Here is a 27,260-nt window from a genome sequence, read left to right on the forward strand (position 1 = left end):
ACATGCATGACATCTCGACATGCATTTCTTCTTTGATGATGAAAACGCATTACCACCTCCAACCGGAGCAAAATGCTCATTCGTAATGTTGCTTTCTCCGAGTGGCGGGACAACGCAATCCATTCCCTGGCATGAGTCTGTAATCCTCACTTTTAGGCAGGCTCTCATAAGAAATGGATTACTCTGAAACTTTCACGTGATCTCACAGGTAGGAATAAAAAAGGAAGAAGACTAAAAAGAAGCCGCATTTTGCTTTGGCTCAACAGCTAATCCTTATGTTGCAGTAGCCACTTCCTGTGACCTTTAACCCTTGGCACCGCTCAATTTCCTTTCACACGGCAGCACGGGCAACCATCTTGTTGATGTTTGGTCAACATGCAGTCAAAACAGGAAACAAAAAATTCACATCTTTGAACTACCATCTCTTTTAGAAAGTATCATAAACTCCCTTTAAAAAAAAGTGTTCATTTCCATACATCACTGGCTATGATAATGCTTTCTGCACACAACATATAATCCTAAGGACAATACATTTGGTCACTGTGTCAAAATGCTACAGTTGTACATCTTTCACTTACCTAGAATAAGTACAAGAGGCCAATGAAATTGTCTTCAATACTTTTCCAGACTCTTTTCCTTTCTCTCTCTCTCTCTCTCTTTCCATCTCTCTCACTCCCTTTCTCTTGCTCTCTCATGCTTCTTTAAATCAGAAAGAGCTGATGCATGTTGCATTTGTGGGGACAAAGCTTAGCATATACATGTAGATGACAGTTTAATCAAAAAAGGCCCCACCCTTTCTCCTGTTGCCATGCAACCACAAACGACACCCTCCCCCTCACACCAACACTCCTCCGAGAGTTGTATCTGTGTATAAAACATTCGAGAAGATTAACAGATAAAAACACCTGAGGGACAGCAAAAACAACGTTCTTTGTCAGTTTTACGAAAACTTGTGAACTTAACATGCCCCTTCTGGTCAACCACAGACGTCTGCATGTATGCACACTGCACACACAATTATGAAAGCACTTCCACATCTATCTTCAATGAGCACCACTCACTGAGGTAAAATACTGCACTGTGTATTCATATGAGGTTTGCATTGCTGCTACAAAGAACGGAGCAAAGGTTTTTTTGTTTTGTTTTTTTTTCCCTCGTGGAAGCTTAGAAAATATAGCTGATGTATAGTTTAAAGTGTTATCTGGTGAGGCATTTTGTGATCGAAGAAACTAGATCGGAGGATTACACCACTAATGCTTTTTCTACTTTTTTTTTTTTATATACAAAAATCTTGTTTTGATTTCTGATGTAAAACTTATATAAGCTTGCGTGAGATGTTCGTTCAGTGTGGTTATATGCTGGAGCAAACCGTTGAAAGGAGGAACCCTCACAGTTCAGCCAGCCAGAAGTCTACCGTTCGATGTCTTGCTGAGTCTCAGTGCCAACCGTGCGTGAAAATGATTCCCCCGACATTCCAGAGTGCAACTTAATGCAGCTCGCCAGGGGTCTGTGCAGTCGATGAGGACGACACCACCCTTGTATGCCTTGCAATGCAAAATCCGCTTCGTTGACGACTTTTGATTGCATGACGATGATCATCACCATGGTTTAGAAGCTGAATATATCAGATCTCCTGTCTTGTTTACTCACTTTTCAAATGATGAAAGAATGCTTCAACTTCTGATATGACTGTCGATCATGCTTTACACACAGTCTGGACGTAGTCTTAGTCATGTGTGGTTATTTTCACAGATGACAGATTTCAATTCAATGCAGTTTGTGTTTTCTCCTGTGTTCCCTAGCATCTACCTCCGTGCATCAATACGCATTCATCTCTTCTTCAGTGTTGTAGTCATCTGTGCCACTGTTCCACTCTGCCACTGTTACATTACCTGCGGCGATTATTCTTTTTTTGTCTGTCTTTCTATCTACTGTACCCTACATCTGCAGATCAATTGTGAGATGAAACAGGCTCTGTCTCTTCCCTCCTATATCGTCCCCATCTGCAGCGCAAAGCATCTGGTGGACGAGAAACCGGAGACGGAGGTTGCTCATCCCTACTCTCTCTTAGTCCCTGTTTGCGATGTGGTGCATCATCCAGTCAATGCTGGTTTTCCACGAGTTCTTCAACGCCTCATTGAACTTGCCCTGGAAGTGCTTGAGGGCGTCGTCCTCCGAGCGGTCGAGGACCAGCACGTCCCGCAGGTACTTGATGGTCTCGTCCGACAGCTCGGGGATCCCGCTGGAGAGCATCATGGCAAAGAGGTTGATGAGGAGGTTGCCGCGGCGACGGAGGATCATGAAGGCCTCCTCACAGCAGCGCCGGAAGCTGTAAGAGTGGAACGTTTGCGGGAAAGGGAATTACCATCATGGTGATATCACATCAGGATTGTTAAAATCAAAATCAGGGTAGATCCAAAGAGCAATTTGGCGGATGGTTTGTAGTTTCATGCATCTCAGCATGAAAAATTCAACTCCAAAATTAGGGAGGCTTTAATATTCTCTTGGCAGGACATGAAGAGTAACTAAACTTTCAAGGAGACACCCAAAAATTCATGGAGATTTTAAAGATCTATTACATTTGACACATCCACCTAAGCATGCTCAACCCCATTCCTTTGGTCCCATCCATTAAAACAGTATTAAACTGTGCAAACTAACATCTTTGCATTACTCTGGAGAACTAAAAGGAAAAAAAAATGAATGCTGTAAAAGCATAAATTTTTGCACATGATATTAACCAGGATCTGGAAGAAGGATGAAATTTGTGTGTTTAAAATTTAGTGGATTCAAAACATAAACCAGTGTCACATATGATATGCAAAAAAAAAAAAAAAAAGTTTGCACAAGTTTATTGTCGCACAAAAATTTCCACAACACAAAAATTCAAACTTTATGAGCACATCATTATCAAGAGTGGGGATGTCAGCAATTAACCCATTCCTTTACGAGAACCTGGTAGACCAAGTTCCTGTGGGAGCAGTATACCAGGTTCCCGTGTGGGAGCAACTGATATATGGGAACCTGATATACCAGGTTCCCATGATGAAGAAAAGAGTGCCTGCTTTCGTGGCCTAAATTCATGTTGTTATTTTTGTGTGTGTGTGTGTGATAATGCCTTCCGAAATTGGTTTGATAAAAAGAGTAGAGTTTATTCTATCAGCATTTGTTAATTTTCTGTTGGAGGAATGCATATATCACAGCATTATTTACATTTTTTCTGATTTAGGTTGCCCTTGCTCTGCTACATGTACAACTGAATAGAAAGCTTTAAGCACATGAAAGCATCAGGCAAGACTTGGCTAAACTGATATCGAACCATGACATACTTGTTGAACTCGGTTGTGGTGCCGATGCCTTTCCCCCTTGTGATGACATGCACAAAGTCGTGGGTGAGAACAAAGGGGACACGCTCCCGCTTCACGCCAAACTTTCTCTTGAAGTTACCCAGAAAATGGCCGAAGTCAATGTGAAACAGCTGCAGAATATCAGACAAGGAAAAACACACACACAAAAAAAAAAATGCAAAAGGGAAAATAATATCACAAATGAAACATTGCAAATTGTGGAGGGGGTCAACTGACATTTAAGTGTACATTTTGTTATTCACAAGATCAAAGATCAATATTGCCCAACCATTGCTGACACAAAATTTTTGTTTCTTTATGTATTAATGGTTTCTAAAGACTATACTGTAAAAGTGGAAATTTTCGCAGTGTTGAAATTTTTGCGCATTTCGCGCAACCAGAACCTAACGCGAAAATAAAAGCACGCGAATATTTTTGTTTGCCATATGTTCCTGTGCGTGATGTCTCGATTCCGCGGAATTAAAAACACGCGAAACTCTTCTGACCCGGCCAAGCGCGAAAAATTAGTTGCGCGAAAATATCCACTTTTACAGTATAAGACTACTATAAATGACTATTAAACTACTAACTTCTACACTTTTTCTATAGCGCACAGATGGTCTTGTGTCCTCGTTTGATCTATGGCAGCAATGTGACGGAGAAGAGACAAAGTTATTTTCCTCTCAATGTTACTCACTACATACCACAAAGTCTTTGAAAATTTATATCAAAATGTGTTTTTTCGTTTCACACGATAAGATCATTTTAAATTTGTTGTTGCGTCGGCACGCGTTGGCTGAATCAAATTTCTTGATTTACTGTACATGATATTCTCCTGCTAGAAAAGCTGTAGCGGTCATCACATACCTGACCCGACGTCTTGACCATGATGTTGTCGTTATGTCTGTCCCCAATGCCAAGAACATAGGTGGCAACACAGTAGCCAGCACACGAGAGGGTGAAATCTTCTATTGCACGGTCCAACCTGGCAAGGGTAAACAAACACAGAATGCCCACTCAAAATACACATATTCTATCACTCCACTGATAACACCTGCCAGGTTTGGTGAAAATCTGACGGTAATGTTTTCAAGAAGATGAAAATGTACAATTTGGGCCCCAATTTGGACCCCGTCACACCAAAGAGCCTTACGAGGGGCATCCCTGGATCCACCATGAACAAACTTGAAACTGCAGATACCAATGTACTAAACTGAGAGCACTGAATAGCTCAATCACTTCTTATTCTAAAGAGGATTTGTAAAGATCCCTTAATTTGGGGCCTTGGGGGGCATTGTGTCCATTGGAACAAAGTGAGATCCTATCCCTCCTGGGATGCTACCTGCCAAGTTTGGTGAAAATTTATTATTGGGTTCTAAAAAAAAGAAGAAGCTGAAAATGTAAAATGTTTATGCGCTACACATGACACAACCACATAACAGATGCTGGACAATGAATGATTGCAATAGCTCACTTCGGCCTTGGGTTAAGGTGAGTTAAAAAGAACATAATGTGACCGTGCATCACAAAACGAACAAAACGTCGCATGCACTGATTTTGTGTGAGGACTGGAAATAGGTGAAATGGGTCAACCTAGCCAATCTTGACTTTTTCATATTTTCTGAAAGAGTAAGTCTTCTTCTACATTATCCTACAATTTGGGATCATAAAAAAAAAACAACCAAGTGTGTTTTTAGCAGTTTATCTTGAACACTTTTTCTTAGAATAGTGTGATTAGGTGTGTCTTTAGAGTCCCATTTTCATTTTTTAAAAACCCTGTACACACTCTTCACTTTCAACTCCTATAATATTAGAAAATATGATGCTACTGCTTCAAAAGTTAGCATTAATCATGGACAGAATGCGCTACTAAGGCATGCTCAATTTCAGCTTAATCTGATAATCCCTCCATTGTTGTTACTCTGGTGGCTTGCATCGTGTTTGTGTTTGTTTTTTGTCCCATTTATCGCACAGCTAGCACGACTTGGTAAAGATTAAATGCTTGAATAGACCCTGTGCTTCAGAGCCTCTTTTCTCAGTTCACACTTTTTCTGAGTGTGTGCTTTCTTTCCAATATTTAGATAGGTTAGGAGTGTCCATTTTATTTGAGTTATACATCATCTTAAAGCATCAAGTCTGTTCTTTCAGAAGATGCTCTCAACTAAAAATCCATGTCTGGCAACTTTTGTTGGTTGTGTGATGCAGGGTCACATATCAAGATTCCTTACTTTTCCTCTGTGGGATTCTTTTTCTTGATCCACTCAAAGAGTGCGGCTTTCTGGAAGGCTGCCGTGATGGCATTCGTGGAGCCATGCTTCTTCTGGATGTTGGCCATGGTTTCGGCGTTGGTCACCACCTCTATGAGACCCACTTTGGGCCCCGTGGCCAGGGTGCGGTAGGGGATTATCCTGCATTGGATGAGTGGAATGTGCAAAAAGAATGCCTTAAATAGAGCCATACCCCCACTCCTACTGGACCATAGTAATCAATCACAGATTTCACGGGATTATTTAGTCATCAACTTGTGAAAATATCAGATGAAAATATTGAAAAGACATTTCTACCAATACAATTTCCAATGAAATAATTTCTACACATGAATGAATACAATTTCTATGAATAAAATTTCCGATAAAGTCATTTCCACGAATACAATTTCCCATGAAGTCAGCAATTATTGCAAATCTAATTCTACTTTAATGCCACAAAAAAAAAAGTAGCAAAACCTTAGAATCATAGTGTTATACACGGCTATCTTGACAGGGTACTTGTCCACCTATGTACAAGCTGAATGGTGAAAAGTGACATTTTGCAAGAGACAAATTACACCATCCCATTCGAGTTTACTCTTTTGAGTCGATACAATTGGCTTTGGGTAATTGAATCCCTTTGAAACGAAGCACACAGTTTGACACTGTAAAATTTGACTGAGAGAAAAAGGAGAGTCAAAAACTACCCCAAGGCTGAGAAGAAAAGTTCTAAACACTTCCACTGAGCTTCATGCATCAGACAAAAAAGATCTTGACTTTGATACACCAGGTTTACTGTCCCCTGATATGCAGGTCACATCTGACTACACATTTTTGCAACAATCTTGACATAAGACATTCTTGCAACAATCTTGATAAAAGAGGTAATTTCCCCATGGGGAACTGAGTAAGGTATAAAAGGACAGATGTGAATTTGTCAGACATCGCAAAAGTTAAAATCACCCCTTGAGGGTGGAGCTCTTCATTTGCTGCAGGTACGCTGGTACCAAAGACTGCCATGCCCTTACCTCAGGTCCAGTCCTTCTTCTTGCCAGATGTTGTCCATAATCTGCATCACCTGGAGTGTCAGCATGTCCTGGCGTAAGTCTGCGAGAAGGGACGGGGAATACACAAAACCAAAAAGAGGTATTAGGAGATGATGCATACTACAGTCGGATTTTAGTTTACAGGTGATATGACATTGCTCCTGCGACAACTGCTCTGGTCTTATTTTGTCCAAGGACTTTATATTAGGGCTATGGTTATGACAAGGTACTAAGTTAAGTTTGATGTGAGGATTATGATAAGGGTTAAGGTTACGTTTGTGGGTAGAATTTATGTTTGGCTTTAGCATATATAATTCATGGGAGCAATTGTCACAGAAGTAAATGTCATGGAACCTATTTTATCATTGGTAATGGGCTTTTTGTTTTGTGTTTCAGACACTTCTCTTTCACACTCAAATTTTAAAAAAAGAAGTAAAGGTTTCCATGGCATTTGGAAGTAAAAGTGTATGACTTGATTTCATTCTACTTTTAAAAAAAATGATATAAATACCTTAAAGGGGATGGCTAGTAACCGATCAGTGGGAATCAGTGGGAATGCTGAGGGATGATTGTTCCAATCCTTGTGTGATTCATTTAAGAGTACATTATATATCTACTGTTGTGTGAAATTTATTTGCTTCAGAACGGTCTCATATTCAAGTTATGTGCAAATTAATGCCCCGTCTCTGACCAGGCACGCTAACCTGGAAACATTAAACTGCACATTACTTGAATATGAGATCATTCTGAAGCAAATAATTTTCACACAACAATAGATATATAATGTACTCTTAAATGAATCCCACAAGGATTGGAACAATCATCCTCCATCATTCCCACTGATTCTCACTGATCAGTTACTAGCCATCCCCTTTCATGACAGAGGAATGATTGTATATAAATGGAGGGGGGTGGGGACACAAAATACAAGGGAAGCATTCAAGAGTGGGAGGCTGAAACTTTCAACACCATAACTATGGCATAGCACTCACTATAGGCTCCGAGGTAAAACTTTCACAAACTGTTTGACGGGAAAGATCAAGCAAAATAGAAAAAGAAAAAGCAGATTTCAAGGTGTTTGGAGAATGCAGACATGGAAATCAGTGAAAGAAAGATGTTAACCGGTTGAGTAGGAGTCCCAAGTCTACTCGGGCAAGCTTCTATGGGAAATGTGTGTTGTAGCAAAATCAAACTGTCCTCAACGGGTTAAAAGAGTAATCGTGATATGTAGACTCCTAAGGCACATTTACCGTCTCCATTCTTGAACAGAAGGTAGATGTCGTCCCCGATTGGATCGTCGTTCTTGAAGACAAGCCAAAGTGGTCTCATCTTGGATGACATGAACTTGCAATCGTCAAGGCTGTGGGAGCAAAAAATAAAACTAGCAGAAATCAATGACCCCTAAATCCCACTCGCTTTATGGCTTAACATCATGCAGCAGTATAAGGCCGCAAGCAAAATGTGGTTGCAATTACAGCCTGTGCATCATCAACAACAGCTTTTGATTTCTTAGCCTTAGCCTGCAAGTGAGTTGAAGTATTGAATTAAAAAAAAGAGGCAGACTACAAACTCTACCAATAATACATGTACTACAACACAGATGTAAGAACTTTGCATGATAACTTAAGTTTATACTGAAATTCAAAGATCAAGGAAGTCCCAGTTGTAGCTCCTACAAGACTGTGTGTCCGAGTTCCATACATACTAATGTGGTCTTCCTGTACATTGTTCCTCCACTTTTGATGTGCCCTGGCACTTAACTTACTTTACAAGCTTTGTCAGCAGCATTCAGTAATCCATCAAAACATGGACTAGTTGAAAAGTGTATCAAGCCCACGCAGTCAAAGCAATGTGCCTCAGTCCAAGAGGAATGCCATGATGACATAATGGGGATTAGGGGGATTAGGTAATCTCTATCCATTGACAATTAGTTCCAAAACATCCATGGCAATAAACAAATGAAGTAAAGTGTGGTTAAGATTCATTTTTGAGAATGTCGGGTAGATACAAAATTGTAGGGGGGGGGGGGGATGATACAGTGTAGAAGCGAGAGTTTGATGATGGGTGATGCCGCCCTCATGAGTCCTACCTGAGACATTTGAGTTTGTAGGATGGGGAAGACGGTGAGATGAAGTTGGAGAGAGTGTCAGCGTAGGACTCTTGCTGGAGAACCTGCCTCATCATGAGCCGCAGATCCGACTTGTCCTGCTGCTTGGCCTGCTTGGACTTGATCAGCTCGTTCAGGTTCTTCATCTTGTTTAGCGACTCCACCTGGAAAGGTCAAAGGTCAAGGGTCAGCATGGTCACATCATGGTCACATCAAAAGCTTTGTGACTGCAGAGAATAGTGTCGTGTATCAGCGGTGCTTTAATGCATGGTCATATGGTATGGATCGTATGTTGAACAGGCTTGTATGTTGTTCTGTTACTGCAGTCAGCTGTAATATTAAGCATTACTTTCTGTACACTCCGTCACAGGCCACTTGGCCACGAATAATCATTGCCTGACCTAGCATAATACTTCCAATTCCAATAGGTTCCACTGCCAATCATGCTCTCTATTGTTTTTTTGTTGACCTCACCTGATAACCTGCATGCACTACCTTCCCTTTCTTTTGTCCTCAAAGTCTCTCCACAAGCTTTGTACACTTGACTTGCCATGATGAATATTCAGTTTATGTAAATTATGATGTTTTAACCTCTTGAGCTAAAATTAGAGAACCAAAGCAGTTGTGTTCTGGCAATCACTGAATGCTGAGCCTCTTGCTTTCTCTTTGTGCCTTTGTAGTGGAGTTGAACACAATGTTCATTTACCCACAATGGCCCGAATTCACGAAAGTGGTACAAATGAAACCATGGTTTAAACCACGGACAAAACCCATGGAGCGCCAAGCATAACACGGAATATTTCGATACAAAATTGGTCATTTCGTCGACAAAATGACCGTTTTGTTAACGAAATTATCATTTTGTTGATGAAATGTTCATTTAGTAACAAAATGTTGTAATTTTGTTACAAAATAATCATTTTACCGACGAAATGACTAGTTTTGTAACGAAATATTCCGTGCGACACTTGGCGCTCCATGGTTTTTGTCCATGGTTTAAACCATGGTTTCATTTGTACCACCTTCGTGAATTCGGGTCATTATGCCTTCATGTGTGTTCACTAAACACAGAAGTCAAAAGAAAAAAAACATTTACCATGCAAGAGAAAATTAATGTTTTGCATCTGTCTGTATATTTGGTATTGCTGGCTCAAAAGGAACATCTTTGGAGACTGATGAGCTGGTGTCCTGGCTAAGGTCATGGGGCACTATCCTTCCAAAAGTCTATATAACCATTATTAGTGCATTACTGTGCCTGTGCATATTTATAATGAACGACTGTAAAAGTGGATATTTTCGCGAGATTAATTTTTCGTGCTTGGCCGGGTAAGGAGAGCTTCGCGTGTTTTTAATTCAGTGGAATCAAGACATCGCGCACATGAACATATGGCAAGCAAAAATATTCGCGTGCTTTTATTTTCGCGCTAGTTTCTTGTTGCGCGAAATGCCCGAAAATTTCAAGACCACGAAAATTTCCACTTTTACAGTATTGTTTAATAGGCAATTGTGGATGATGTAGACATTAGATATAAATAATAAGCACCCATACCGAACAGATCACTCTAAACTTTTTGTCCCTTTTTTTAATACTTTAAATACCTGTTTGCTGAGTGTTTTGATGTGAGCCATGCTCCCCCTGCAGTATGCCTCCAGCATCAGGCCGAAGCGAGTGGTGACAGCCGCCTGGTGCATCTCCGCCCTAAGGAACAATCACACAGAGCAGGGAGAATTTCATTAAAAATGTGACCAAGGCATCTGTTGTGTGCAAATGCAGCACTTTCCAGACACATCAGGTACACTGGCCTATACATTCCATTTAATGTGCACAATTTTATGGACAAAATAAATGTACAATGTATGGGGCTGAGGCAAAGTCCTAAGAATTGTTTAATACTAATTACTTGATTTTGTTACCTCCGCCAAGGGAGGAGGTTATGTTTTCGTTACCGTTGGTTTGTTCGTTCGTTCGTTCGTTTGTTCGTTCGTTTGTCTGTGCGCAAAATAACACAAAAAGTAGACAACGGATTGGGATGAAACTTGCAGGAAAGGTTGAGACTGACACGAGTAGCAAACGATTAACTTTTGGTAGTGATCCAAGAATTTTGGGGGAATTTATGAAGGATTTTTGATATTTTGGCAGGGAGGGTCAGTGAACTTGGGAGTTCAGGCTGCGCGTATTTGAGGTTTGCATTCGCGCACTAAAGTGCGTGCTCTAGTTTCTGCCCAAACTGCTGGGGTGAGGCGCGCTGTGCAGCTGAGGGTTTATGATGTAACAAAGGCTTCTATATTGGGAAATCGGCGACTTTCAGCACAGCATGGGTGGAAATATCTCTATGGAAGAACAAGATCAGTGGTGAAAATGATTTGCATGCTTGGCGGAGGTCTGCGCTCTTACAGTGCTTCTTTAGTTTGATTTCATTTTTTTTTGCTTTAAAAACACAAAGCATAATTCTGTTTCAGGTTGCACATCTAGAATGGAAAAACAAAACATCAAAACAGCTGTTTGAAAGCTACAACTCAACTGTATCTGGAATGTTCAGGAATGTTCTTTCATTGCAATGTAAAGAAATTGCTCAGGCACTGTCACTGATATTGTTCATTACAACTCTCTGTCTCATTTTGTTGTTTTTCTCAAAGAAAAGACATCTGACCTTTATCTGCTCATGCAAAGTACATATTCAAACTCCAAAGTGGCTTTACCCTTTGAGGACAAGTCCCGCGTATACTCGGGCAGGGGTCTATGGGATACGTGTGTTGTAGCAAAATCAGCCCATCCTCAACGGGTTAAAAAACAAGGCTGCCAATTACTATTGAAATAGAAATCATACGCAACTCTACAAACAAACCCTTTTTGTTATGCCTACCTCAAGTGCCAAAAGAGGAAATGTCCAATGCGTTGGTTTGAGAGGGCCCTGTCTAAAAGAAACCTGCCGAGGGCACAATCCAAGTGGGTCTCGTACTTCAGGGCCTGGACTAGCTGGAGAAGATACTGAGAGAACTGGTCATCGCTGCGGGAGAAAAATGACCACAGATGGGGTTTACTGATTGACCGTTATCACTTAACTCAAATCAGATTTAGATGATACATTTATCTTGTTTAAAATTTATATCTTTCTGTTGTTTAAAATTTCTAGAGGCATCAAGTCAAAGGTTAGCAATCAGATCAGCAATATTTCACCCTAAACAGAAGAAACCTGTCCATTCTATTCACTTTCATTTTTTTGATGACATACTGATTCAGAGTTTAGTTTTGTACTGATTTATCATTTTCTTTTCTTTACAGAAATAGGATAATCATGTAATCACTCAAACACAGCTCTGTGAGATGACTTACGTAAGTGACTTGAGACATTCTACCGCAAACTGTCTGACAGAGACGTCCGGATAGCGGTAGTCTAGAAGCTCCATCGCCTCTTCTGGCTTGAGGGGCGGCCATATTTGCAGCAGTGCTTGCATCTATGGGGAAGAGTTTTTAAGAAAACAGGAAAAAAATTGTCATCCAGTGAAACTGTTCAAATTTGTGAGTCAAACTCTCCTTGATAGTTTTTGCATTGGCTCAAAATAGCAAATAATAAAATGGGCTTGAAGAATAACAGCTATTAAAAGCAAGGTTTTACATGTTTTTAAGGTAAGACATGGCACACCATGTGAGTTTTTCATAATGTTAGATTCTCATTAGATTTGTTTTTTTCACAGATACATATCTATGATAAAAGTTCACTAGTGAGGCCACTGGAAAAAAAAAATGGAGAGGGTATTCACAAATTCAATTCCAGGGTACAATAAATATGCTAACATACAGTAAACCTCGGATAAGTCGACGTCGAGTGAGTCGAAAATCACTTAACTCGAAGCAAAATAAAAAGTCCCGATTTTCCCTATGTATTTTCTCTAAGAAATATTTGGATAAGCCGAAGTACGAGAGTCGAATTTCGGCTGTGTCGAAGTAAAACATTCAGTCCCTTTTGTACAAAATACACGTAGTTTACATCACTTGAGCCGAAGAAGATTTGTCTGGCATTCTCATTACATTTAGAGGAGAACAAAAAAAAATCGGCATGTCGCAGAACCCCGTCCCTGGCCTGCTGCAGGTAAGCATGCACACTCACCGTACCGCTCTGCACGCATGTCGAATACATACACATCATGTATACATGTATACACACAGCACATCCATACTTTATCCATGTCAAGTCAGAAATCCTTGGTCAACCAATCGCTGCTTTGATATTTTAGTGACAGGCCAAGTGGGCGGAGCTTGTTTGTGCGTGCCCGGCTGGCTGTATAGTTTTATTCAATGGAGGTGGGATGGGCCTGGGAGAGTGTTTGTCTCAGGGTAGGTTGACAGAGATGGCTACCTATGTTGCACCATAGACATAGCACATGCACATTGCCACATTAGCGCAGACATTCTCAGAACTGCGTTTAACTACTAGTATTGATACAAATTCCATTTTCAATTTAGAACAAAATAAGAACATTATCTTCAAGAACAGACAAATTTGAATGCAAACACACACATGCACGCACACACACACACACATGCATGCAAATGTACTATAATACATGTACATAACTGTGAGTCGAAAAAAAATCGACTCTCGCGAGAGTCGAATTTCACTTAAGTCGACGCATTTTTGTCAGTCCCGAGAGCTTCGACTCATGCGAGGTTTACTGTATATGCTTCACCTGAGGGCAATAACAGCTTTCATGTACGTAATATGTCATCTTTATTAAGGTCTTATCATAAAAGTTAAAGATATATGATTGTACAGGCATAAAAACAAACTGAAGGTCAATGTTATTTCAATAAAAACAAATTATAAATTGGGAAATGAAAATCAGTACCAGTAACAACAGTACAATTGCATGTTCAATTCAATTCAGGCATGGATCCACTATACATGTCATAAGAATTTTGCCCTCACTACCTTTTTAAAAAGGTTGCTATAAAGATAGTATGATTATCCTCTGTTGGTACATAGTCCCATTGTACATAGTGTGCTACCACTGCATATAATCTGGGCATCACGCCAATATGTGTATGTAATACACCTGTAACTCTAGCCTTAGCAATGCCTATAGTAATACCAAGGAGGTGCTACTAGCACCTCCGTGGTAATACCGTACATGGATGGGCTCTGCTCATTCCCACCTTCAGTAGTACAATGAATGTGTTTGCACAGACATTAACCATACAAAAATGAACTCTCATACATGTGTAAGTCCCATCCATACTAATACACGTTGGCATAGGTATCAACAATACATATAGTTTGTAGATGGGCTCTTCTCAGTCCCATCCATGGTAAAATGTGTCAGTATAGGTATTGACCATGCAGAGGTGAGCCCTCCTTACTCCCATCCTTAATGATTCATGTCAAGCATGGCCACTTGCACACACCTGTGCCACCTCATCCTTGTGGTTCCAGTGCACACATTTGAGCAGCCTGGGTAGGGCGTGGGGAAGCGTGTCCCGGCAGTCCTGCCGAGCCTCCCACAGGTCCTCCCGCTCCTGTTCACTCAGGGGCTCCAGGGGATCCTTCTCCACGATCTGGCGCAGGAGCTGCGTGGACTCCTCCTGCTCAACGACAACCACAAAATACAAAGTGATGACCTTTAATAGGGCCTACATAAGACAATATCCCACATTATTTTAATGAATTATGGATGTAAATGTTCCTGTTTCATTGGCACGAACAAAGCGTCACTCAACTCAAAAGTAGCAAGCATTGTGAGTCTATTTCAAGTCCCTCATATTTTTGACTTTGTAAACATACTACAAGTGGCTACAAATTTTGACAATAAGACCCTAACGCTCACAAAGAAGAGAATAAAGCGACTCACCGAAGGGGCTTGGAATGGCGCATCTATATTGCGAGCAATATCTGCCGCCCTCTCGAGGACCTTGTCGAACGTCGGGTACGAGACAGTGCCTTGCCTGTACTGGTGGAACGAAAGCTCGATGGAGGTGGTATCATCCCGGTTCGGGTTGGACTCGCAGGGACCCAGGGGGTTGAGGTCGGCCGCCTCCGAGGCGGGCCACATGTAGAGCTTGGTCTGCCCCGTACGCAGCTGGGACCGGTAGTCGAAGAAGGTGGTGTTCACCCACGCAATGGGGACAACCTCCTGGGTGGGCCAAGATACACAGAGGTCAACATGCTGAGCAAACTTTCAAAATATTCACACGTACAAATGTATCATCGCCACTAAACTGATGTATGTCGTTATGGCCTTTGTCTTTCTTACATTACACTGTTGCGAACAGGTGGTGGAATAAAACCAGACAGCTATCGTCAATACATGACTCCACTGCACTGAACAATTACAACCCTGAACTTTCACAGTTCGTCAAACACATTTGTATCGAATATTGTATTGTTCTGACCATATGTGACCAGCGACAACGGTTTCAGGCAAAAGTCGGAAATTTTGAAAATTCATTTTTTCACTGAATCTCATTGCCCATTTCCTAAGCTTTGCATTGATATAAAACACTTGTATTCTTCGGCACCACAAGTAGGCATAGAAAGAGAAATAAAAAGCACTTTGTAAGTTGTTAGCCGGACAAAATTGCGAGAAAACAGGCTTTGAAGATTCACCTCTTTCTCAAAGACAATGTCCGAGCGGCGATGCGAGGGGAGAATCACCCATCCGTACGATGGTGCCAATCGATGTTAAGCTCCGCCTCTAGCAACCACATCGCCTTCTGATTGGCTCACTGAGAGAGTCAAATTTCCCGGGCACCTTCCTCGGAGCTCAGCGTATGGAGCCAATAAACAATGCATTTCGCTCGGATTTGTTTACCAGTACGTCTTTCAAGATGGCGAATGCGATAATTGCACGTATGGTGTACATGTACAATGTACATGTGTATGGTGCAATTACGCAATGGCACCCACATGCCATGGCCGTGTGCATGTAACAGGAGCGGTGACGAATCCACACATTTACAAATCGCGTTTTCATTGTGGTGCCTTTTGAAAGCAGAAAATTGCTAGTGCTGGCAAGGGTCACTAGTGACGCTTCCTGTTTGTTTTGCCTAAGTTACAAGACATGCATATTTTGCTTTGTTCGGTGGTGCTCATTAAATCAAAACAAACAAACACACCAACACGACTCGTTAGTTTGGTGCGATCTTGACGTGTAGTATTTGAATATAATTGCATGGTCACATGTGACCGCTCCTTTCCTCTCATCTACCTTCCATTGAGTCAGTCTGCTGCTGTCATAATTTTTACTACATGTACAAGTAGACAAATTTGAAAATATTTAGTTTTCTTTTCACACGATTATGTCATGCTACATGATTTTTGTTTCACTTCCGTTGTCGAACATTGCGGTAGAATAGTTTGGATAGAAAGCCAAACGAAGAGCATGCACTACAAAGCGAGCGTATATAAACCACTATAGCAAGAACAATGGAGCATGTAATCGTGCACGCGTGGACAAAGCATTCCCCAAACGCATGCAACTGGTGTCTCCGAAAGCCAAATTATGTAAATGTATGCGACGCACCAGCCAATCGCGTGCGAGACCCTGCGCCGTAGCAACGCTGAAGATATTGGCGCGGCATTCGAAAGAAGCTCGAAACTGACGAGTGCGATCCAACATAGGGTGCTTAAAATTCCATTTTCGATAGGAAAAACTTAGTCTTATGCTATGAAATTTAGTGTAGATGTAGAAAAAATATCAAAGATTCGATTTCTGCAAAAAACCTGAATCGACAAAAATAATGGTCAAAATCTTTGTACCCCGCCTAGGAGGGAATTTGCTCTTGCGACTTTTGCCTGAAACCGTTGTCGCGGGTCACATATGTGACCGGCGACAACGGTTTCAGGCAAAAGTCAGGAATTTTGAAAATTCATTTTTTCACTGATTCACATTGCCCATTTCCTAAGCTTTGCATTGATATAAAACACTTGTATTCTTCGGCACCATAAGTGGGCATAGAAAGAGTATTATGCACTTTTTAAGTTGTTAGCCTTACAAAAATGTGAGAAAACAGGCTTTGAAGATTCACCTCTTTCTCAAAGACAATGTCCGAGCGGCGATGCGAGGGGAGAATCACCCATCCGTACGATGGTGCCAATCGATGTTACGCTCCGCCTCTAGCAACCACATCGCCTTCTGATTGGCTCACTGAGAGAGTCAAATTTCCCGGGTACCTTCCTCGGAGCTCAGCGTATGGAGCCGAAAAACAATGCGTTTCGCTCGGGTCTGTTTACAGTACGTCTTTCAAGATGGCGAATACAATAACTGCACGTATGGTGTACATGTACATGTGTATGGTGCACGCATTACGCAATGGCATCCACACACCATAACCGTGTGCATGTAACAGGAGCGGTGGCGAATCCACACATTTACAAATCGCGTTTTCATTGTGGTTGATTTGTCTTTATCATTGGCCACCCTTTTGAAGGCAGAAAATTACTAGTGCTGGCAAGGGTCACGCTTCCTGTTTGTTTTGCTTTTACAAGACATGCATAGGCCCCTATGTTGTTTTGTTCGGTGGTGCTAATTAAATTAAAACAAACAAACAGACAAACACGACTCGTTAGTTTGGTGCGATCTTGACGTGCAGTATTTGAATATAATTAGTCACATGTGACCGCTCCTTTCCTCTCATCTACCTTCCATTGAGTCAGTCTGCTGTCATAATTTTTTACTACATGTACAAGTAGACAAATTTGAGAATATCTAGTTTTCTTTTCACACGATTATGTCATGCTGCATGATTTTTGTTTCACTTCCGTTATCGAACATTGAGGTAGAATAGTTTGGATAGAAAGCCAAACGAAGAGCACGTACTAGAGAGCGAGCGTATATAAACCACTATGGCAAGAACAATGGAGCATGTAATCGTGCACGCATGGACAAAGCATTCCCCAAACGCTGCAACTGGTGTCTCCGAAAGCCGAATTATGTAAATGTATGCGACGCACCAGCCAATCGCATGCGAGACCCTGCGCCGTAGCAACACTGGGGATATTGGCGCGGCGTTCGAAAGAAGCTCGAAACTGACGAGTGCGATCCAACATTGGGTGCTTGAAATTCCATTTTCGATAGGAAAAACTTAGTCTTATGCTATGAAATTTAGTGTAGATGTAGAAAACATATCAAAGATTTGATTTCTGCAAAAAACCGAAATCGACAAAAATAATGGTCAAAATCTTTGAACCCCGCCTAGGAGGGAATTTGCTCTTGTGGCTTTTGCCTGAAACCGTTGTCGCGGGTCACATATGGTTACTGGGTACATGCACAGCAGACTCTGAATCAAACTCTCATGATACTGCAATGAACAAACTTTAAGGTCAGCCTATTACACCTGACAAGCTATTTGCAATCTCATTGGAATCTGAGTATATTATGTTACATAGCAGAAACTAATCTACACAGCTCCCTCTGTAAAGCCTCCTAATAGGTAATACCCTTAGCATTGATCTATCAAGTAACAGGAATTCAAATCACACCAATGATCTACTGACAGAATAACTCAGCAGAAAAGTTATTCCACGTCGCCACTCAAGAAAAAAAAAATGTCAAACTAGAGAAGCACTCTGAGAGCGCAGACCTCCTCCAAGCATGCAGCTCATTTCCACCACTGATCTTGTTCTTCCATAGAAATATCAGTGATTTCTACCCATACGTACTTATAGCCCGATTTACCAATATAGAAGCCTTTGTTACATCATAAACCCTAAGCTGATGGCGCGCCTCGCCCTAGCAGAAACTAGAGCACTCACTTTAGTGCGCACATGCAAATCTCAAATACGCGCAGCCTGAATTCCCAAGTTCATTGACCCTACCTGCCAAAATATCAAAAATCCTTCATATATTCCCCCAAAATTCTCGGATCACTACCAAAATTTAATCATCTGTTACTTGTGTAATTCTCAACCTTTCCTGTAAGTTTCATCCAAATCGCTTAACTTCTTTTTGAGTTATATTGCACACGGACAAACAAACTAACAAACAAACGAACAAACCAACGGTAATGAAAACATAACTTCCTCCCTTGGCGGAGGTAAAAAAAACCCTCCCTACCTTGCGAACATTCCTCTTCTTGGTCTTTTCCTGGTTGAGCTGGCCGGCTGATGTGTTCTTGGCCAGCTTCTTGCTGCTGTACGTATAGATTAGGATGCAGAGTTTGGCCATGCGGGGCAGGTCGCTGACCCTGATGTCCGCCTCGTAGGTCTCCTCCCAGGTTGGGTCAGGACCTTCAACCTCCTTGGAGCTGAAGAAGGTGCACAGCTCCTCCCCTCCGTGGAACACACCCGCTTTTACTTTCACCTGGGTGGAGGAAAAAATGAGAAGTGGACAGAGAGATGATTAGATGTGGTGGAATTTCATTATAGCAAGATTAATAGGGTGGTGAGTTCGCTCAGTTGGTAGCATGTCTGCCTCCGAGCTATTAAAGCGACCTGGGTTAATACCTGAGTCTGGACTGAGCAATGTTGTGTGTAATCATACCATCTCCTCTAGCAAGAGGCAAAACACTCTGTCCCTCGGATAGGAAATAAAATGGAGGTTCCGTGCGTGAGAGAGTCACAATTCATGCACGTATAAAGATACCGCTTCATTCATTCATCGCAAAGAGCAGGGTGTTTAACCCGGTGAAGTGGTCCCGCCTCACATCCAGCTGGACCCCATGGAAGACCAGCTTTACCCAGTGTAACTGAATATGGACTATCTAGCCATCTTCTCAGAAGGCAAATGAACAAACAAACAAACAAACCCAATATAGCAAGGTAATTATGCACGTCCCATTACCTGGTACTCTCCTGTTTTTATTACTGCTACTGTGAGGTAATATTGTACCTTCTATTCCCCTAATATATTCTTTTGTTTTTATCCCTGATATAAACAAGATAGCTGAAAAAGCAAGAAAGCTTCAGTGGTCCAAAGCAGCCTGTTAAAATGAGGTTCAATTTTAAATAAACCAATATACAGATCAATATAGGTAAAGATAGATACAAAACAGATAGGAAGACAGGCAGACAGATTCATAGATATATAGACCGCTAGATTGAAAGACATTGAAAAATTTGCACTTCACACATGCACTATAAAAGTTGATTAAGATTTGTCAAATATCTGTCCACTGTATGCTCTATTTCAACATTTCAGGTGGAAAATTTCCAACATGTTATCCCTCATTATTCTAAATTTAATATGATTTCATCATTTTCCCCTCAAATCACTGAACTCTCACTGCAATATCTCCAGGTAGTTTTGAATTACACTGTATATGGTAAGAAAAAATAGTTAAAGCATGGCATGACAGAAAAAAAAAAAATGAACCTAAATCATGGTGACTTCTGAGCTACAACATGGTGGAGATGTGCTATTAACAGAATCTTATCTCTATACTCTTTCATGAAATGAAAACAAAAATAATGATTCAAATTCATGAAGAATTTCATGAATTTGAATAATTATGCAGTACCCACTGTATGCCATAAGGAATAGAACCAAGACTTGCTGTCAGGCGGAAGCTCGGTGGTCTAGTGGAGATGATGCCTGTCCACAGATCAGGAGGTCATAGGTTCAAGTCCTGCTCCAGTATGTACGCCTTTGATTTCTTTTATCATGGCTACTACTAAAACACTGATCAATTCAGTGCTTATTTACGTCGATGTAAGGCAATTTGTCAATCAGTTGCAATAAAAATAGTGATTGTGAACATCCATGCAGTTTTCTTGGTGATATGGAAAGCCATCATATTGGGGATTTCGTATGGAAAATCAAAAGTCCGTAAACGTACCCCTGACCTCTCGATGACATTGACACTTTTGGCGCTATGGAAGGTGACGCTGACTTTTTCATCGATGTCCCAGCTGACGTAACGGCTCTGCTTGGACGGTAGGGGCGGGGCCTCCTCCTCCTTCTGGGAGAGGACGTTGAACATCGGGTCCTGGCACCGCTCGTCCACCTTCAGTTCCGACTTGTGGATCAGGATCAGCTCTGGTTTCTCATCCACCTTGAGCGTCTTCCGGATGTACTGGATTACGAAGGGTGCATTTGGGAGAAGAAACTTGGATTTATGCCTCAAATTGCTTGTAAATCAACTTACTTTGATAAAAATGACACAGATAACACACCGTTAAACCAATAACTTCGAGGCATGCAAAGACACAATTGTAGCTGGCAACCGGCACGATAACACAAACATGAGATCTTTAGTAATGCCTCATCAATATCAATGTCTTTGCCTATGTGTTCACACCCAATTATATGTGTCCAGAGCTTGTTGAGGTGGCAATGGAATTTTTCATTCCCGTACAGGGAGTAGTTACTTTCATCTTCTGTGAAGTGCTTTTGTGCAAGCAAATTCGTATGTTTGGCAAGCAGTTTCAACCACTGTATATGCCATATTAATAGCGAGGTTAAATTTCTGCAAATCGGGACTTCTTGATAATTTCGCGAGTAGTTAAACTCGCAATCGTGGAGTAAAGCACTGAGAGGGAAACATATATGTGCACGTCACATTCATATCGGGATCAGAGTCAATATTTTCGTGTGTCTTTAAATTGATGAATAGCACCTGACTCGTGAAATTTGCGAAAATAAAAACCTCACAAAATATTTGGTGCACACAGTATTTCTGGCTAGATATTCATGTCTTGTGTCCAAACTTTTCAAAAATTTTCAATGGATTTATAAATATTATTTGTAAATATGCCAGTTTCCCTCCATACCGTGAGCCAACATCATTATTAAGAGAAAGAGAGAGAGGCTGACCTTGTAGTTGATGAGCGGGTGACGTCCGAGGAGAAAGTCCTCGCAGCTGCGGATCTTGAGGACGTAATCGTCGGCCTGCGTGGCCTGCTGGTACATCTTCTTCTGGGCCTTCTGCACAAGGTCCTCTGGCCGGTCCCGACTGTTCACCCTTAGGAGTGACGTTGTTGACTGAGTGGAGGAGGCGATTGGGATAAAATAAAAGAGAGATTGTCACGATCAGAGAGGGAGCAGCACAGTCAGAGTTGCATTGCTTGCCTGGAAAGCTTTGTTAAAGGCATTATTTACCATTTGCAGATGAAACAGAAACCCAGCTCTAGTGCTTCAAAATAGTTCTAAATGTGAGTTAGGGATAGAAACAACCAATGCTAAAATGGCAATCCGTATAATCAAAGTTAAGTACAGCTGTATTGCAAAAAAAAAAAAAAAAAAAATGTGAACAATAGTAGTGTATAATAAAATTGTTTCTAGAATAAACCATCTACTGGTATGGTTTATTGAGAATAATAATGATATCCCCTTATATTTTAGCCTTTATTGCAAAATTTTTACATGGTAAAATGTTTTGTGATACACCAGTAGGTCCCGTTTCATAAAACTTGTTATCAGTGACAAGTTGTCACAGATGTGACAAGCTACTGAAATCCTTGCATCTGATTGGCCGAGAGCAAATTTGTCATAGAAATGTGGTAGTTGTCACTGGCAACAAGTTCTATGAAAGGGGCCCCTGACCTGTTATATGCATCAAATGTGATATGTGCTCCCAATGGTAAACAATACCTTTAATCATCCGGTGACAAGGTTTTGTTTTCTAGAATCCCAGAAAGCAAAGAATTTCAGTTGACCTTTCTACCGTTCACGATGGCCACCATGTTTCAGCATTGCTAAAGGCTCTCCCTGAATCCTAAAGGCCCTCCCTAAGTCCTCATTTGCCAATCATAAAGCGGCTTGGCTTCGGATCAGAAAACTTACATTTTCTTGAGGCAGAACAAAGTCACTCTTCAAGTCAACAGATATAATGTATCTGAGGTAGTACATGACAATTTTGGGTGAGAGTGTGCTAATGTGCGTGTGTGTGGGGGGGGGGGGGGGAGAAATGAAAGATAAAAGAGGAACAAAAAGTCGAAGAGATAGGCATACAGGCGGCCATGGAGATTTACAGACAGACACAATGACAAACTGAAACAAACACACATACATTCACACACATAAAAACATTCAAAGGTCCTCATCATATTCTCTGCAAGCACACAGTGACAAATATATGTGTAGGAGAGAGTATTAAAACTTTATTGCATTTTATTTGCTGAGCGTAAACAACAAAGTAGAGCAGATGGTTTTACAAAACAAGGACATATAAGTATCTGTTGGTTTGTTTCAATAATTTTCATGCACCAGGCTTTGTACCAGCACATTTTCAATGCACGCTACATGTATAGCAGGTGGGACGCCCTGGTTTTGTATTGCATTCGGGGCAAATGGTATCCAAACTAGTGTTGTCATGGGGGGGGGGGGGGGGGGGGTTGAGGGCAAGGTGCTAGATAAGGGCTTGCCAAAGTGCAAGGGGCAAGTTAAAATCAAAGGCAGGCAAGAGTTCTGGAACAATGAGAGAAAATGCTTGCCCACACTGGGCAAGCAAAAGTTTTAAAGCCACCTTCTTTCACTTCCCCCTTTTAACCCTTTGAACCCCGCATTATTTGAGATGGTCGTGACCCTCACCCTGCATTATTTGCACATATTGAGCATATTTTGCTAAATGACTGAATACATTGGTAATACATACAAAAAATACAACAAAAACAAATAACCACAGGTCTGTGAAGTGTGGTTATGATTACTCCAATTTTATTTGAGCTGCAATAATAGCTCAGTATGACAATAATGATTATAATCATAATGATAATCAGCATTAGTAACGTTAGCTATAAAAACAATAACCTCACTCCCTGACTGTGCCACGCCCCCTTGACTTCGACGATCACCAACATGATCACCTCCAGCTCCAGCTCTAACGGCATCCCAGCTGCTATTTCCCCCGCTGGTACCCGGCTGAGATTGTACATTACCTTGTGCAGCATCTAGCTCATTATCTGTGTCCGTTTCATCTTCAAAATCACTGCTTTGACTATAATATGACTTGTCAATAGCTTCCTCATAATCACCAGATGATTCACCTAGGATTATCGCACGAGCCTCCTCTGCAGAATAGCATATTTTTGCCATTTTTATAGCTCAAAACTTGCAAATCCAAACCGTAATCAACGAAAGTATAGACCGAAGAATCTCTCCGCATCGTTGTAGTGAGATGGCGTCCTATTTAGGGGGTCACCTGACAGTTAAAACTCAAGTTATCAAAGTCACATGATTTCTGGCCGGTATACCGGCCTTTAGGGTATTTGCACATTCTGCGCGCGGCCGGTTTTCCGGCCTTTCGGGTTCAAAGGGTTAAACCAACGAGGTCAACAATACAGAAGCCATGAAGTAATGACGGTTAAGTGATGCAATGCACTTTGATTTCATTTCAGCAAAACTTTCCAACACTTATGTGAAGAAGTTTCAATGCAATGCAACACCAACACTCAATTGATCCAAGTTTGTTAATACCACAATGTGTTTGAGCATGTGAATCCATGTGTGCTGTTTATTCAAATTATCATGTTTTATCAAGCCCTTGACTTGCAAAGTGATTTTCTATATCATTTTCTCCTATTTTTGGACTTTCTGTTTGGGCATGTTCAGGCAAATGTTCTGCAACAATTTGTAAATCTGCTGCTCTGACCGGATAAGTGGTAAACAACAGTTTTATCATGTACACGTGTACTGCCCCGTAAGGGAGTCCTTACCAGACTGGAGGAGAACCGCATGTTGACCAGAAACTGCTCTGGGCTGCTCTCTGCCACCGGGCTGGAGTCCACCTGGGGCGGAAACAGGTACATGGCCTTCCGGTCCCAAGACCATTTCATGTGGTCCCGCTGCACATCCATGCACATGCGTCGCATGTTGCTGCGGAAGTCGTGCACCTCCTGGTTCTTCATCTGGTCGTATTCATGGAGGCCTACATATGTATAAATCCGAGCAGTAATTATGAAGATAATGATGAGGAAAATATGATAATCAAGATAATGGAAATAGAAATGATGATGATGATGATGATGATGATGATGATGATGATGATAATGATGATAATGATGATGATGATGATGATGATGATGATGATGATGATAATTATGATGATGATGATAATGATGATAACAATAACAGCAATGATAATCACAAGAAACTTTAAAACTCTGAAGATTACGAACTGGTGAACCTACATTGTAACTACGCCCTAGAGTATTGCAAGATACAGAATGAAGTTCAAAGTCTTATTGTTTATTTCCAGTGGCTGGCATAAGATTTGTAGGTATTATATAATGGCAGAAAACATTCAGATATAATAATCATAAACAAAAACCAGTGTGTACACACATACAGTACAGTGTACATGTGGCTGTCCTTTCTACTCTTTATGGAGCCATAAATGTAATGAATATATAATAGTAGACCTTTGAATCCTAATGTGCTACTGATGATGATCTTGAACTTGAGGAAATATTTGGGCCATGCTACATTATGTACAGCAAATATAAAGTTATGCTTGAAATTAAAACAATTCTATAGTGCCTTCCTACAGCACAGGATACAACACAACCTGAAAGTTATACAATACAATTTTATGACGACCAAGGGAATTGAATACATTGTACATAAACTTAAGTTTTCCAAACAACTCCTCATGTGAGAGAAATATTATTATACTTGTGTAAAGCGCGGAATCCTCTGCATGTCCTATTGATAAATCAAATGAACGAGGCAAAAATTATAAAATGCTATATGATGTATATATACTATTGTACATTTTGGTAATGACTGCTACAGATGTTCAGTGGACTGTGTATGAACACTGTGCAATCACTACCATGGACTGAAAGGAGTATAAGCATCAAAGGCATGTACAAAGAACACATAAATGAAATGCCACCATTTGATGCATACTTAAAGAGTTTTGTTTTTGTTTTTAATCACTGCTGGGGAGGGGGTTATACACATTTGCCTATAATGATTACTTGAAAATATGCAAAGTATCATTATTTATAGGGGATGTTTGCAGCTTCACCGCTTGGTGCAAAACTAGAGTTTCAATAGTGAAGAAGATAAATCAAATCTTTTAAAGTACAGTTGAACCTCTCTCTAATATCCGGCCTCCCTTTATCCGGATCTCTCTATTATCCCGACGCAATCTCGCCATGATTTTTTTTATCTTTTTTTAAGAATTACGGTAGGAAAGGGGGATTCCTACTCCTTGAGAACTCCTACACAAACACACATGAATTACATATACTTGATACATTTCTTAATAATTATTTAGGTAAATCATCCCAAGAATTTATAAAAGAAAATGATTTCATTCTTGCAAACACGAACCTCTATTTTGGGGTCTGTTACTGAGTGTAACAATGAAAAGGTTGCAGTATACACATTACTACATGTGGTACTACAATGGGCTACATCAGTACATGTGTATGTATGAGATGTACATGTATAAAGCATTGAGTCTCCCGTATCCGGCCAAATCCCTTATCCGGATGAGCCCCGGTCCCGACTTGTCCGGATACGAGAGGTTCAACTGTATGTAGAATCATCACTGCATTTCAAAAATGTTAAAGTTGAATTATGATAACAGACTATTAAAAAAAACATAATGAAAGAAGCTTCATCAATATGAGACATTCAAGGATGAAGTAATGGAATCTCATGGCTTCAGAATGAAATCAAAATTACCAGAAACATTTTTAGGGACCTAAAGTTCACCACGATATTGATCAAGATTAAAAGTGAACAGTACAGCACACACAAGAAATGTAACACTTAACAGGCAGGGTGTTGGGGTAGCACAGTTAAATCATCAAGACTGCTCAATCATACTTTGTACCCTCCAGTAAACCTACACACTAAGGCCCGAATTCACGAAGGTGGTACAAATGAAACCATGGTTTAAACCATGGATAAAAAAACACATGAAGCGCCAAGTGTCGCACGGAATATTTTGCTACGAAATTGGTCATTTCGTCGACAAAATGATCGTTTCGTTAACGAATTATCATTTCATGGACGAAATGTTCATAATACAAAATGTTGTCATTTCGTTACAAAATAATCATTTCATCAACGAAATGACTGATTTCGTAACAAAATATTCCATACGACACATTGGCGCTCCATGGTTTTTGTCCATGGTTTAAAGCATGGTTTCATTTGTACCATCTTCATGAATTTGGGCCTAAGCAATAACCACAACAAACTGTACAAACAAGCAAACATACAACCAAACTTACTCTTGCCGATGCAGAGACCAATCTGCGAGTTCAAAACCTTGTCCTCAACGTCACCCGCCTTGCGGATGACGCGCAGTGTGCTCCAGAACGGCTTGACGTCGCAGAGTCTCCGCTTCTCGTCCAGTAGGACCTCCTGCTCGGCGGAGTAGTTGATGCACTGGAAGATGTAGAAGTTGAGATCCAGTAGCAGGTTGTACAGCGGCTGGGTGCTTGCAACGTTCCATAGTTCCTAATAGAAAGATATCAGAAAGAACAGAATAGAGAGAAGTTGGTGCACAGTACAAATTCAAACTAGAAGATGACTTGATAAAATTTATGCAGAAACCAAAGATGATAGTGTAGTCAACGAATCACCCCTCACTCTTTTCATACTAATATGATACATCTAA

At 40.9% G+C, this 27,260-nt stretch overlaps 1 protein-coding gene across 1 annotated transcript; it reads right to left on the reverse strand.

Annotated features, from left to right (window-relative positions):
• Positions 1 to 1,194: 1,194 nt before the first annotated feature.
• On the reverse strand, positions 1,195 to 26,999 carry LOC139708271 (phosphatidylinositol 4,5-bisphosphate 3-kinase catalytic subunit beta isoform-like). The gene is made up of 17 exons (XM_071620242.1): positions 26,872 to 26,999; positions 24,337 to 24,548; positions 21,497 to 21,664; positions 20,520 to 20,756; positions 18,800 to 19,045; positions 14,597 to 14,878; positions 14,154 to 14,330; positions 12,084 to 12,205; positions 11,614 to 11,757; positions 10,349 to 10,448; positions 8,732 to 8,913; positions 7,893 to 8,002; positions 6,625 to 6,703; positions 5,576 to 5,755; positions 4,215 to 4,332; positions 3,330 to 3,478; positions 1,195 to 2,329 (listed from the first exon to the last, which is right to left on the reverse strand). The coding sequence occupies exons 2-17, from the start codon at positions 24,526 to 24,528 to the stop codon at positions 2,068 to 2,070; spliced, it is 2,748 nt and encodes a 915-aa protein (XP_071476343.1). The 5' UTR covers positions 24,529 to 24,548; positions 26,872 to 26,999; the 3' UTR covers positions 1,195 to 2,067.
• Between the last annotated feature and the right edge of the window lie 261 nt (positions 27,000 to 27,260).

This window comes from Diadema antillarum, unplaced genomic scaffold, assembly GCF_040938485.1.
Source record: "Diadema antillarum isolate AM-2024a unplaced genomic scaffold, OU_Dant_1.0 seq00001323_RagTag, whole genome shotgun sequence".
Lineage (NCBI taxonomy): Eukaryota > Metazoa > Echinodermata > Echinoidea > Diadematoida > Diadematidae > Diadema > Diadema antillarum.

Bases quoted from the DNA above. Each gene is read 5' to 3' on its own strand.
- LOC139708271 (XM_071620242.1), bottom strand. From the start codon at position 24,528: ATGAAGAACCAGGAGGTGCACGACTTCCGCAGCAACATGCGACGCATG. The intron at 14,331-14,596 runs GTGAGTCGCTTT...GTCGTTGAGCAG, and splicing joins CGCCATTCCAAGCCCCTTCG to GAGGAGTCCACGCAGCTCCT. The intron at 4,333-5,575 runs GTAAGGAATCTT...TACCCTTGCCAG, and splicing joins AAGAATCCCACAGAGGAAAA to GTTGGACCGTGCAATAGAAG.